At 44.3% G+C, this 14429-nt stretch overlaps 1 protein-coding gene and 1 pseudogene across 5 annotated transcripts; one reads left to right on the top strand and one right to left on the bottom strand.

Annotated features, from left to right (window-relative positions):
* Positions 1-801: 801 nt before the first annotated feature.
* Positions 802-2789, top strand: LOC136546550 (cytochrome b561 and DOMON domain-containing protein At3g25290-like; annotated as a pseudogene).
* Positions 2790-4562: 1773 nt separating this feature from the next.
* LOC136542118 (DNA topoisomerase 3-beta) lies at positions 4563-14296 on the bottom strand. 5 transcript variants are annotated; one of them, XM_066534406.1, is made up of 16 exons: positions 13990-14294; positions 13810-13866; positions 12285-12388; positions 11904-11997; positions 10813-10912; positions 10129-10372; positions 9747-9909; positions 9552-9671; positions 9144-9223; positions 8161-8439; positions 7708-7876; positions 7496-7624; positions 7157-7369; positions 6686-6865; positions 5607-6297; positions 4563-4934 (listed from the first exon to the last, which is right to left on the bottom strand). In XM_066534406.1, exons 1-15 carry the CDS (start codon positions 14119-14121, stop codon positions 5644-5646), a joined length of 2718 nt encoding a protein of 905 aa, XP_066390503.1. In that variant the 5' UTR covers positions 14122-14294; the 3' UTR covers positions 4563-4934; positions 5607-5643. The 5 variants fall into 5 exon arrangements, with proteins under 5 accessions (XP_066390503.1, XP_066390507.1, XP_066390506.1 ...); XM_066534410.1 differs by having other exon boundaries at positions 11904-11992; XM_066534407.1 differs by lacking the exon at positions 4563-4934 and adding an exon at positions 4941-5082 and having other exon boundaries at positions 13990-14296.
* Positions 14297-14429: the final 133 nt, after the last annotated feature.

The following is a 14429-nucleotide window of genomic DNA, read 5'->3' as shown; positions in this document are numbered from 1 at the left end:
TAACGTACAAGCTGAACCGAACAACATCAATATAATAAACAACAGTAAGATGGAACCAATATAGACATATAAAAATAAATGTAAGGTTCATTAGCGGTCCTCGAACTTATTCGGCTGTGTCATTTTGTCCCTAAAGTCATAAATTGATCTTTGATGTCCTCAAACTTGTGCGACTGTGCCTTAGTTATAACTAGTAAGATTATGCGATGCAATATCCAATCTCTTCAGAAAAAGCATCTTTGTCGAAGACTCGGCTCTGCAGTTTCCCCATTGATTCAAAGTTGTGCTGGGACAACCAGGTGCGTTCTTGCCGATGGCCATCGTCATAGTCCCTCGCACGTGAGGCTTGTGAGTCGTGAGTTGCGAGTATGGCCTATGGGCACCAGCGACGTTTTGTAGTTAGCAGTTGCGACTTGCGATGTGCGTGTCGTCAGTCGAATGGTTGGGTCTCACGTTTGGCCGAGCCCTTCCACGTCCGGTCCTTTCGGGCAGGCTGTCCTACACCCGACCCTGCTTGGGCATGGCTAACAGCACCCTTTTCCTTGTCATCATCAACTCTATCATCGATCTTCATTCTGTTGAGATCGGACAAGCTACCCGAGCAGGCGAGCAGAGCATGCTTTTGGTTTTGGGTATGGCACACCGCACACCGAAGCGCGTTGCGGATGATGATGAGACGAGCTCGTCAGCCCGATTCGCCCCAACTCTGGATGACTGATTACTGAACACTACACACTTGCAAGCTTACGACGATTGATGAGTTCGCATGAAATGCAATGCAGTTGCAGCGCGCCAACCAATCAACCATGGGGACCAACTCCAGTACTAGCTTGAGCTCTGTTCCAATCGACAACCTCACCCACTCCCGGAACCCAGGCCCATGGGGCCACGCCCGTGCCTGGCTGCCTTCCAGCGCCGATCAACCTGCCCCACCGGCCGCTTGCCCGTCCCCGTCGCGGCCAACCGCGCCCCGCCGATCCCAACACTGTTCCGTCCCTTCCTTATTAAACTGATGGTTGCCGCGCGCCCACTCCACCTCAAAACGCCCACGTCCGCGCGACCGCGCCCCACGCCCACCAACTTTCGAGCACTCACTCACTCTCACTGCACCCACCAACGCAAGTTCGCAGCCGTTCCAACCAGCCCAGGCCATGGCCGTCGCCGTCGCCATCCTCGCAGCATGTGTCCTCACGCTACTGACCCCGCCGCCGGCGCACGCGGCGGGGGGCGGCGGGCGGTGCGCGGGGGAGTCGTTCTCGGCGAACCGCGCCTACGCGGCATGCAACGACCTGCCCCGCCTCGGCGCGTCCGTGCACTGGACGTACGACCGCGCGACGGGTGACCTCTCCGTCGCGTTCGTCGCAGCCCCCGCCGCGCCGGGCGGGTGGGTGGCGTGGGCGCTCAACCCGTCGGGCGACGGCATGACGGGCGCGCAGGCGCTCGTCGCGGGGCCTTTCTCCGGCACGTGGGCCGTCCGGACGTACAACGTGTCCGGCTACGCGCTCGGTGAGCCTGGCCCCATCGCGTTCCCGGCGTCGGACCTCGCCGCCGAGCTCGGCGCCGACGGCCGCGTCAGGGTCTTCGGGAGGCTCGGACTCGGCGCCGCCGGCTACGGCGGGGGCGTGGTGCTCAACCAGGTGTGGCAGGTCGGCGCCGCCGTCTCCAGCGGCGGCGTCCCCGCGCCGCACGCCATGGGGGCAGACAACCTCGCCGCCAAGGCCAAGCTGGACCTGCTCAGGGCGACCACCGCCGCCGCCGGAGCCGACAGCGCCACCAGGAAGCGCAATGTGAGTGCTCTGCTCGGTCTCGCTCTCAGTCTCACCGGTGGGCGGCGGCCAACCAAACCACTCGTTTGCTTTTCCTCTGCTGTAACTGTAATAACATTCGCTCTTGTTTTCTGGCGCGGCGCCGGCGCCGGGGCGGAATACTATAAAGATCCATGGAGTCCTGAACGCCGTGAGCTGGGGCGTGCTGCTGCCCATGGGCGCCATCTTCGCCAGGTACCTCAAGACGTTCCAGGCGGCAGACCCCGCGTGGTTCTACCTCCACGTCACCTGCCAGCTGATCGGCTACGCCGTCGGCGTCTCCGGCTGGGCCACCGGCATCCAACTCGGCAAGGAGTCCAGGGGCGTCACCTACACCGATCACCGCAACATCGGCATCGCAGTCTTCGCTCTCGGCACCCTTCAAGTAAATAAATTTCTCCATTTTAGACAGAAAAAAGCTGGCGATCTCTCTGATTCTGATGAGTGACGAGGGCTTGGTGGACATGCATAATACAGGTTCTGGCGCTGTTCCTGCGGCCGAAGAAGGAGCACAAGTACCGCGTGTACTGGAACATGTACCACCACTCGGTGGGGTACACCGTCATCGTGCTGGGCGTCGTCAACATCTTCAAGGGCATGAACATCCTGGGCGTGGAGCAGCGGTGGCGGACCGCCTACATCGCCGCCGTCTGCGTGCTGCTCATCGCCGCCGCCACGCTGGAGGCCGTCACGTGGGGCGCCGTCCTCAGGCGGCGCAAGGCCGAGAGCAAGACCTTCAACAGCGCATCCAACGGCCACCTCCCGCATTCCGTGTGACTGAGTGTGCAATGCATGAGAGAAAGTTTTGCTTTCTGGTGCCCCGGCCCTGTGGCTTGCATGTAGTTATCGGCTCATTATCGCTAGTGGCGTGTGTGACTACGGGCAGACGATTGTAGGTTTAGAGTTTGCAGGAGTTTGAGCTGTAGCGATCATGTAGTAGTACTATATATTGTGCATTTTGTGTATGTAATGTATTTCCTTTTAGTGCTGAGCTCATCTTGCTCGTTTGGAGATGGAGGAGCGTCTAGAAAATGGGCACAGCGTATCGCTTCTGGACAGTCGGGTCAGCGTCCGGGAGGATCCGCGCCGATCACGCACTACTTGGGCGCCCAGGCCGGTCCCATGCCGGAGCCCGGAGGCCACTTTTAGTTGCGCAATCTGCTCCCTGTGGACCATGATGGCTGGTGAAGCTGAAAGGGAGGTTTGTGATAGCAAAACGCATCACTATCGGAGGGTGTCTAGAATGCCCTGAGCATGAGGCCTTGATCCTAGCCATCCGAACAAGTGCTCCGGACCGAACCCTCCGAGGCTGCAATGTCTTGGAGTCCTGTTACCACGTCCTTGCCAGTTGCCACCGAAGGGCAGAAGAGAATGGCATAACCGATAACTCATGTGTGTGTTGTCTAATCCATCATCGCGTATCCTTTTACAGGGATCACTTTAAGAAGAACAATAATAAAGCATAAAGGTTGCGAGCATATTTGCCACCACCAATTGCAAAAGCAAAGAATATTTGCTCCTTTATTTTGCCGCAAGAAGCTCTTTTGCAACACAGGCCTACATTCTAATACTACTTGAATTCCTCCTAGTTTTAGCGTCTAGCTTTAGTCACTCAAGAGGGGCGCAGTACACCCTTTTCTGATTGTTACCATTTTTATTTTATAAAGTCTGATGGCGGCAATTGAAATGTTGCTGCAACAACCAAATCAAACGATTGATCGCTCGGTTCCTAGCAATTTATCTTGGTAATAAATCAGTCTCTCAAACAATTTCTTCTAATAACGCATCGCTACCATAGAAAGCTCAGTGGGAATAATCCCTAAACAATTTTAAGGCATGTTGATGAACTAGGACTAACGACTGTTCTATTAGCTCATATCTATGGATTAACAACTAGTCCATGATTAGTGAACTAACAATTAGTCTACTTGTTTGGATCCTTATGGACTAAAAATTAGTCAGCTAGTTGTTAGTCCTATTGATCCAAACAGGACCTTAATCAAACCCATTTTACCGGTCTGATCCACACAGCATTAATACTCTTCAGTCTAAAAATGGACCTAATTTTATAATTGTTAAATAATTTCATAATATACTTAGTCTTAAACGTTAATACCATTTTTCGTAGTCAAATTTAACCAAATTCAGAATAAGACAGAGGTAGTATGACCAAAGACTTGCGTCATTGTGCTTACACTCAAACATTTCACACGCACGAGTCACGGGACACCCTTTCCCTGTTTCCTGTCTGTTTTTCAGGTTCCAATCAAATGCTTTGTTCCCTCCACAAAGCAACGAGCTACCAGAGGGATTGGTTCTTTGAACACGACACTCACTCGTCAGCGTTCACACGGTCAGTTTTGGTTGCACTCCGCTGATCTGCCCAGTTTCCTTGGACTTGAAGGGAACTTTTAAGCGGCCATCTTAAGTTGGTGGCCGCAGGGGCTTGAGACAACTTGAAGCAATTCAAGTCAGAGTCGAGCTTAACAACTTATGAGTTACTAGTGCTCTGTAGAAGCAGCGCATCAAACAGTGTCGAAGGCAACAATGCCATCTCAGAACCATACGTTTGCAGCAAGAGCAAAGCAATAACATAGGCAGAAGCCACAGAACCATCGTTTTCTTCTATATCATCGAGAACCCATCTAGAAGAATCATAACAGCTCAGAAGGAGCTATCAGGTACCACCAATGTTGCAAAGAGAAGAGTTTGTTGAGCAGCCTATTATGGCCCTGTTCGGTTTACTTCATATTCAGCTTGTTCGGCTTCTTTTTTCAGCCGGAACAGTATTTTTCTCTCACAACAATTCAGCCGAAATAGTGTTTTTCAGCCAAGTTTCAGACAAGCGAAGCTAGAAGTTCTCAATTCTCACCAACCTGGGATCTTCTGCCAAATCATTGGCACAAGGTTCCAGCTTTCAAGTATTACAGAAACACTACTCCTGAGTATACAATTGAGTTGATCCTTGTGCTATCCAACATTTTAAATTACAGATTCAGTGTCCTGAGTCCTGACGCATGGAATGTGTCAATACACAAAGACATGGGGCAGCAGCTGACTCTTAAGTCACGTTTCTAATAATATATTTACTCCATTCTGGGGTTTACTGAACGCATGATGGTAGCTTTCCTGCGTAAGCATGGCTTAGAATGTAAGGATAAAAAAAGCTGGGCAGAGTCCTGCCGGCAGTTAAAAAGAAGAAGAAGAAAGCAGATCTGCAAATAACCATTGAAGGCTGCTATGGAGAAATGCTCATCTCAAAATATAAAAGTTCTACCTAGACATAAAAGGAAATCAATAGTTCAGAACCAGAGGTAATAGGCTCAAGTGACAATAAAAGATCCAAAGGATATATCAAATATTGTGTATATAATAAGAAACACATGCTCCATAGTGCTTCATCATCGCTTGCCTTGTTCTTACATAATCCAAACTCAGATATACTTTAACATCAATGAAAATAGTAGTAGCGTATACATTTTTATATATAAAAAACACTTTGCACGATAAATTTCTGTATGGATATGTGAGTTGGTTTTAAATGTGGTAAACATCTTTCTGTACATCTCATTGTCTAAGTCAAACAACAGATGCTTCAGGTGCATCTCATTTCTGGACAATTTCAGTCCAACATCGTTTCTTTCCATTTGGTTTAAAGAAATAACTTGGCACCAATTATAGAATGATCTAAAAATCTACACTACAAATCTATGGCAGATAAAAGATGTGGTTGCAAAAAAGAGAAAAAAAGAAGTAATATTGCAGAATAAGTACCAAATTAGCATTTTTGGACATACTTACATAGTGAGTAGTGACCAATGTTGGAAGTCCAAAATCTTCAAAAATCCCGGAAACTCATTTTAGGATCGTCATACCTTGAGTTCCCTCGTCTTCCTCTGCCACGGCTGCTTCCTCTGCCCCGGCCTCTCCCTCTACCTCTGCCTCTACCTCTCCGCATAAAGAATGACTTACCATGCTTCATTTCAATCAGTGAATGCAACAGATCATCACACAAGATACAGCCCTCATGCAATGTAGCTCCATCTTGAAGAGGGGTGGTTTTCTTGTTGAAATCAACTTCAATGATAGTAGATTCACATGTTAGGCATTTTTTATCTGTAGTGGTGATCCTGTGAGCAGCATGTGGGAGTAATACAATGCAATTACACATGTTGCAGTAAAGCCGCCATTTGGGTGCACTAACTGGATCAAGAATCAGGGTACCACTACACTCAGGACAAGCACAAACTCCCTGAGTGATCATAGATTGCTTGCATGTCGGGTGAGGACAAAGGAAGCATGGCATGCCGGCCCCTTTCCCAACCTTGCCGGTGTCATCGAGCTTGAGAGCACCAAAGAGTTTGTCGATGCCTTCAAATGGAGGACAATTATAGCAAAAAGGGCACAATGGGAAAGATTTTGCATCAGGTCCCACCATCGAGAACAGAAGCAACTCAAAACCATCAAGAGGGCATATGATTTCCTTGTAAAGCTGCGAAAAAAATAGAATTATTAATCACAGAGTAGGCATAAACTGAGCTTGCCACAATAAAGCAAAAAGAATAACAGCATACATGGTTTTAGAATACAACCTAGCATGAAACAAAATGATGAACACAAAATTAGGGCAAAGAAATGGAATACGGAGCAAGTTATCACAATTATGAAAAAACTAAAATCACAAATATGGGATCAATACCCCCCCCCCCCCCCCCCAACCCCCGCCCCGTAAAAGGAAATTGTGGCAAAAAAATATTGCTTAATTTCAATATGTGGCCTACTGGTTCAATTCTCACGAACCATACATGGAAGTAAAGCAACTGATTCAAGAAAAAATAAAATAAAGGTAAATTTCCAATATATGATATTAAAGTAATTACCTTAATTGAACCATTCTGAGGAAGATAATAGACATCCTCACAAGTTATACAGTACAACTTCATTGGCTGAGTGGAAATGTACTTCATATACCGACCACATTTTCCACACTTGCTTAGTAGGCGCCCAGAATCTGCCAAAGGTGAAAACTGTGCCTCGAACAGCGCATCCATATTTTCAATCTGCAAGAAGCACATTCATTCTAAACAAGCTGAAATAGCATTATAGCAATACACAACTGATGTCTTGTATCAATGAATTCGGTTGTTAAGAACAGGAAATCTTAAACATGCTTTAAAACTGGAAGAATAAAGATATCTGCAAATGTAAAGTGCTTGACAATTTTGGAGGATTCATTCTTGCTACAGCTTCAAATGAAGCTAAAGCATCGCAAAAGATCATCAATATAAACTTCCCCAAATACCATGGAAGACAGCAACACAGTCTCATAGATTATCAACAAAATATGTTACCTTTTTCACAAAGTAAGAGTACTTTTTCATAAATTGCTGAATAACATGTTGAATAACTCGAAGATGATCAGCTTTGCCTTTTGCAATTAGAGTAATCTGTTGCTCAATAAAGCTTCTGATATCTGGCAAGCAGAGATCAGCATCAATACACTGATACCCTCTTATCAACGTAGTTCCCAGGGGTGTCGGTACTAACCTTCTTCCAGAATTCACCTTCGAGAAAGATAAGTAGATGCATTCAGGTTTTTGGTACATTTACATACTTAAGTGTATACTTGCATGTAAAAGATTCACAGCATATGATGCTCTGAAGGTTTCATAGAAAACAACTCAACTAACCTGAACATAATTACGTTCACAAATGTTGTTTATATGTACAGGAATTGATGCATCTGTACCTATGCCATTCTTCTCCATGAGAGAGATCAATTCACTTTCAGTGAGGTAATCAGGTGGTGTAGTGCTTCCCTTCAACAAACAATTATGATTGATCAACATCATATCCTGATAAAAGGTAAGTGCATGTTGTTTGAGCAAACTGATCGCCTTACCTCATATATGTCAACCTTATGAATACTAACAGAGTCTCCCTTTTTAAATGCAGGAAGACTATTCTCACTGACAGCTAGCCATGGCATGATAGAGGTAAATCCTTTAGAAGTGACTCGATACCCAACACAGTGGAAAGTTTCTCCACCTGAAGTGAACTCAATGGCAGTCCTGAGAATCGTGTTATTTTAGAAAGGGGTATTTACTGATGGATTCCTTTATGAGCAACTATTAAATTTAATGAAAAAACAACAATGCAAAAAACATTGAATTCCATGACATGGTTGCATTTCAAATAATAGAAAAACATTAGATATCTAGATAAGGGCATAGTACAAGGAAATATCAATAACTCACATACTTATAGTTTATATTTTATAAGAAGCTTGTGAACTGTGACAGAACAAAGACAAAAATGATTTATGTAGCTATGAAATAATAAAGGGACAAACTACCTTGTATATCTACAATCAGGACTAACAGTTCCAATGAAGTGCTGGCATATGTATTGGTACAGCCTCCAAGCATCAGTTCCTAAAGCTGCTTCTGTTGCTGACCTCATTGGAGTGATTGGAGGATGGTCCCCAGCATCATGACCTTGACGAGGCTTAACAAAACCAGCATCCAGTAATGTCCGGACATCATTGGACCATAGAGGATTATTTAATAGTGCAGCAAGTGCACCTCGAAAATCAAATGATGATGGATATGCAGTGCTCTCTGTACGAGGATAACTGTGCAAAGATAACCATTAGTATTAACAGACAGCAGCATCACCTATGTAAGGAGTTTTCCTGTTCAAAAATCTTTGTCTGCTCAAAAAAATCTAAGGAGTTTTCAACTGCAGGGTAAAAAATTTCTGTTTACCAAAATTAAATATAACAGTGATAACATTATAGTTTGGTTACAAAATTTTGAGCTTAAACTAAAGTGATGACATTACTGGGTGTAATGCAAGGCTCAACCATAAATGATACCTTAAAAACGATAAGGTCTACATGAATAACTTGGCATCATGGGGGGTATGGCAAGAACAGGTAAAGTAGTACTTAAGAAAAACACAAATTTACTATAGCGAGAATTTGTGAAATGACAAATTAACTCATAACTAGTGACCAAGGCCTCAGTTGGGTCAAAGTCTACATCAGTTCTAACCTCTAAAAAATCATACAGGGGATCTGCTAAAGCTCTTAGGAACACATAGTGCGTCTAGTTGAACAAACAAAACTAACAACCTCTATTACAGATTTTTGTCAATTAGTACTATTCATATGATAAAAAAGATACTAGAAAATAAGGAAATGTCATGCATCATTGCATACTGCAGATAAGCCCACACTGACTTCAATAAGATTTCTGGTAGACTAACATTTCCCACATAACATAAGACAAGATTCAAAGCAAAATATAGCACTGTTTCAAGGTTCATTTCTGAAACCTGATGAATCCTTGAGTGTAAAGCCGCTCCGCCAAGTGCATGGCTGTCTGAGGTCCAATACCAAGCGCACTTGATGCAACCTGAGATGAGAAGAATATTAAGTAAACAAAATTTACTCTACTCTTACATAAGGAAATGGATGCCCTTTGTCCTATTAATACCATCAAGTCATAACCCAACAGGAGCATCTTGGGTATCAGATTTCAATCAAGATCATCATGACACAACATATGATAACAGTACACACCAGTAGAACAGTGTAAGAAAACACCATGTTTCAAATGAAAAACTAAACAAAGACTACACTCCCAGGCAAGAACAAAGTGAGATTTGTAGATAACAAGGCAAAATTAATAAGGAGAGCTAAGGAAAACATATGGTCACTCTAAGAGGTAAGAGCTGTGCTACCTTAAGCATATTAACTGTATTAAGGCCAGATGGACGGGTTTTGCACTCCTCCTTCACTGATACATCTGCTACTTTTAGAGTCCCATCACTGATGACCATCTTCTGGAACATTACAGTAACCTGTATTTTTTATTAAGGAAAATGGTAAGAACATTTGGAAGAATAAAGCTAAATCACTTGGGTACATGACCTTACATCAAAATCAAAAAGTTTCTTCCGGTCCCATTCTAGCTGTATTTCATCATTATCTTTGATAATATATGTTTTCAAGGACCAGAATTTCTCTGGTTTGAATGTGGTGATTTGCTGATAGCGTTGTACACAGAATCCAAGTGTAGGTGTTTGGCATGGACCATACCTGATTTACAAAGCAAAACCAAACTTAAATCAGTTCTGAAAAATATTATCAAAAGACAGAGCCAGAGCAAATGTAAAAGATATTGTTATGATGATTTGAATAAAGAATAAAAAGGTTCACAGACAAAAAGTATTTGAAGATTGTAGATACATGATAGCACGTCTTTAACATGCGATTGGTTAAAGAAATTTGAATCGTGAAAAGAGATGGGGAACTTACGAAATCACTCTTGAATCAAGGTTTCCAAATTTTCCTTGGAAATATCGAGTCTGAAATCGAGTAAATGCTACTCCAACCTTCAAGTCAATTTCTTGCCGGGCATCCACTGATAGCGCTTCATCTTTGTTTGGCAGAACAAGATTATCCATGGCGGTCAATATGTCTTTCTCAGTAACAGATGAAAATCTAGCACGGAAAATTCTTCTGCCAGCCTCATTTTCAGGAATCCCAGTGCACTCAATAACTGGAACATATGTTTGGCATTGTTATTAGAATTAGATTGATCAAGCCATAAATATCTGGAGGTAGAACAGAGCAAGCCATACATATATGTAGAACCAAGCAAAGAAAGCTCATGTATAAATTGCATCAATCAGGACCTAAGCAATTCTCAAGTATAAAAATAACTACAAATGATCTTTTGCAGAAGTATCCATGTACTGCGTGGACGAAGAAATAAAATCTGTATAGCTTCCAGAATGTAAAGAAATTCAATTGATCTAATTGTTTACACAATATAGAAGAGAACTTCCCATATGATGTCTAACTTATTTTGATTATAGACCTCTGTTTTTGCTTTTCAGGGTCCAGGTTGGGAAATGGAAACGTCTACATATAGCTCTCTATATTTTAGTACCAACTAGATTTAGTATGCATAATTGTTACAGAACAGGTTTAATGTACCTTCATAGCATATATTTTCTCCTTCTCGGTCACAGTCCAGCCAAAGTATCAAATAAGTGCAGCCTTGAGCTTCTTGAGCTAGATGCCTGCGTATATGAGCCTTTAACAGAACTACACATCAGTGTTGTATTTAACCATGGGACGTTATGCTTATCGGAAAAAGGGAAAACACATATGTTAAAAAAGCTGGAACAGTGGAACACATAACAAACATACAGATAAGCATAACATCAGACAAACACTACCATTGGGATTCAGTAATTTTGCAGGTTCTGCAGGTGTAACTAAGAGCCTGCCAAAAGTTGGAGGAAACAATAACCAGGACATTTGTTGATTCAGATTCCACCTAGAGTCAATTAAATGAAGGGGGCAAAGGACATAAGTTCAAGTATCAGAGAAACTGCATAGTTGATCAACCATCCATGGGTGGAGTAGATTTAAATAAGGGCCCATTTGGATCCTTGGAATTGAATTCATTCTAATAATTACAATTTAGACATAGATCAATTGAGCTAATATAGTTGTATATAGAATATATTTGTATATTTATTGTTAGGCATACAAGGGACATACTTATATGTTGCATTTTTATTGTAGGGAAGTGAGTTGAAGAGTGTGCTATAAGTTGGAGAGTAAAATTATAGCATAGTGCGAGCAGTGGTTTTTTGAGTGAGGTGCGGTGTGTGTGGTGGTGGTGTTTTTGGGTTATGGGGTTTTACACCCCTTTTCTTCTTCTTAATATATAATGATACGCAGCTCTCCTGTGTGTTCGAGAAAAAAAATTATAGCATAGTGATCTATAGAATCCATTTCCATCTCCCACCCTATGAATTTGAGATAGGCTTAATTGTGAGCTTGGGAAAGTTATGGAATGTCAAATTCCAAGCCAAATAGCCTAATCCATTAAGTAGATTTCAATTCCTTCAAAATGAAGGAATCCAAACAGCCCCTAATAGAACTTATTACTGCTTCACTTTATTCAGTTACACCAACAATCAACTGAGTTATATTCTCTTACAATCTGGGTTGACCTTCTAACAGTTAACTAAGTTGCATTCTGTTTCAATTAGAGTTGTAAATAAACACATTACCTTTGGGTTGCATTCAGATCTCAGAACTGGAGCCTCAAATAGGTCCATTGGATCAGTTCCTTCCCAGTTCTGATATGCAGGGGGGAAATCTACACTGGAAAAGATCAGACAGAGATTAACAAAACACAAAAATATCTTTATGTTCAGAAACTGCAAGCATCTGAACATCTGTATGCAAATCCTGCTAAAGTTTAATAAGTAATAACTAGTAGGTTTCAGTATAAACACTTCAACTATGCATTGGCCCACCATGTCTGTTGTACATATCAACATTCAACACTGATATACAGAAATGTGTATGTAAAATAATTCCTATATGCAGACTTCAAATGATCTAGCTGTAACAAAAACTCTTAAAACAACTGAAGAATAAAGCAGAACCTTAAGACATGTCCAATGACTGATGTCACTTTGAAGTTTGCATAAGAACCCTGAAATGTTCCGTCAAACTCATGGACATCTGTGCTTCCCTTCCTTGTAAACATCTGCATGAATGTTGGAAAAAAAAAGGATACAATGTGAGTGAACTCTCAAGTCAAACACTTGCATTCTGGAGTCTGGACCGTTCCAATATTAATATTATTTCAGTTGGGGCCTCCCCTACTGTTCTTTTCAAAAGGGGAAAAAATGTCTGGCCCATATCAGTAGACAGCAGTGTTGGAACAGCAACTGAAAATGTGCAGACACTTTTAAAGGGGACAGAGGTTAAGCATGGCTCTTCTAGAACTACAAGGGCTACTGAGCTTAAGCATTGGTCATCAGGTGAAACAGAGAAAATTAATTTACCCTGCCAGATGGCACTGGGAAAATCCAATTACCATTACAACGAAATCAATCAGTACTCAACCACCTACCACAACCCCTGACCCTTCCATTAAACTAATAGGTACATCAACAGAGACAATGAGATCAATGAGACATCACAGGTTTGCTGTCGCCAAGTACACAGCTCAAGCTCACATGCACTGGCGGAGCTATATGTCGGCAAACTAGGCCATGGGCCGAAACAATTTTCAGTGAGTCTGCTGCATGTCAGCCCAATAGCACATTTAACATCGACAATTGTTCTAGTTTTTTGCCTTTCAATTGGGGGAAGAGAACCACCCAGGCACCTACTGCACTACCACGGCCAGCAGCCACCTCACCTACCGGCTGGCCGGCATGTGCATGTCACCGGCACCAGCCTCCCGCTCCACACTTGCTTCACTCCGGCTCCACTCTCGCCAGCTGCTGCACTCTACAATCCCCAATCCGTACTTCTGTAGTGTCGCGCCCCCGCGCTGCTCAAGCTGCAAGGGTTTCCTAGTCATGGCTCATCAGCAATGGAAAGCCAGCAAGTGCAAGTAGGCACCAGCAGGATGTTTATTTGCCTTTTCTATTCCTTGCTTCCGACCCTCAAGCGCTGCATGCTTGCATCTAAAACCGTTACTGACTTACTGCCTATTGGGACAATTTCCCTCTTGCAACCCCCGCACCACCCCCCCCCCCCCCCCCCCCCCCCCAAAAAAAAGTTCATATGATTTTCTAGTATTACAGATAATGACTAGCCTGTACCTTTTTAGTATAGAGAAACCTACTTATGAATCTTTCAAAACAAAAAGAGATGATCCATTTCTTAGCCCCTTAATTGAATACTTGAATTGGAACAAAAACCTTCGTTGAATTGGATGGGTCCTCTTACATTTTGATTCTAGCTCCGCCACTGCTCCCAGGGAAAAAACTAGGCAGCGACCCATCAAACTAACAACACGTCAGAAGAGTCAGCACTAATCGGTGCGCCAGCCGTTAGGGCTACCTCCTTCGACACGACCCAATGAATCGGAGTTAACGTCTCGCCCAAATTTGACACCAAAAACAAAAAAATCAGCACGGATTCGGTGGCGGAGGGCGCAGCGGGAGAACTTACGCGGCCGCCGGAGAGGGCGGAGGCGATGGAGAGCGCGATGCTGGGCTTCTCTGCGACCTGCAGCGGTAGGAACCAGGAGTAAGAAGGTGTTGAGAGTGGGGTCAGCGCAGTCGCCATTAACGGCCGCGCAGCACCGCGGTGGCCTAGTCGGCGCCTGGGACAGGGAAAATGGTGGCTTACCATGAGAACCTTGGGCGCCATGGGGACCGGCGGACTGGCGGGGGAACGAATGGGAGGAAACCCAAAGAGAAGAGGGGTTGCAAGGGCCGTGCCCGTTCGGCGCTGCGTGCGCTTTTTTGGAGATCCATTCATCAATCAGGGCTTCCGGCTCCGCTGTTACTTGACAGAATTAGGGGTGAGTTTCATAAAGGTCGCTTGAAATTTGGTTGCCTTTTATTTGCATCTGTCTATATTAACACTCGTGTTTTTGTTTTCGGGGCCGAGTACTCAATTTTTTTTCTTCGCACATTCTTCCTCCTCCCGATGCGCCACCGCCGCCCACCGCCCTGCCACAGCGCAGTGGGGTCTGCGGCCGTGGCGACCTACTCTTTCCCCTCTCCCCGCGCCGTCATTGTCATGGCCGCCCTGCCCTAACCTGGCCCGGCCACCTCCTCCGCCGC

This window comes from Miscanthus floridulus, chromosome 3 (assembly GCF_019320115.1).
Source record: "Miscanthus floridulus cultivar M001 chromosome 3, ASM1932011v1, whole genome shotgun sequence".
Classification (NCBI taxonomy): domain Eukaryota; kingdom Viridiplantae; phylum Streptophyta; class Magnoliopsida; order Poales; family Poaceae; genus Miscanthus; species Miscanthus floridulus.
The sequence above is the reverse complement of the archived record's forward strand: the minus strand, read 5'-3'. Positions and strand labels throughout refer to the sequence as shown.

Coding starts and splice junctions, on each gene's coding strand:
- LOC136542118 (XM_066534407.1), bottom strand. CDS start 14,121: ATGAATGGATCTCCAAAAAAGCGCACGCAGCGCCGAACGGGCACGGCC. Junction 10,913..11,903: donor GATCTGAATGCAACCCAAAG/GTAATGTGTTTA, acceptor GTTCTGTTAAAG/GCTCATATACGCAGGCATCT. Junction 8,440..9,143: donor TACACTCAAGGATTCATCAG/GTTTCAGAAATG, acceptor ATCTTTGCACAG/TTATCCTCGTACAGAGAGCA.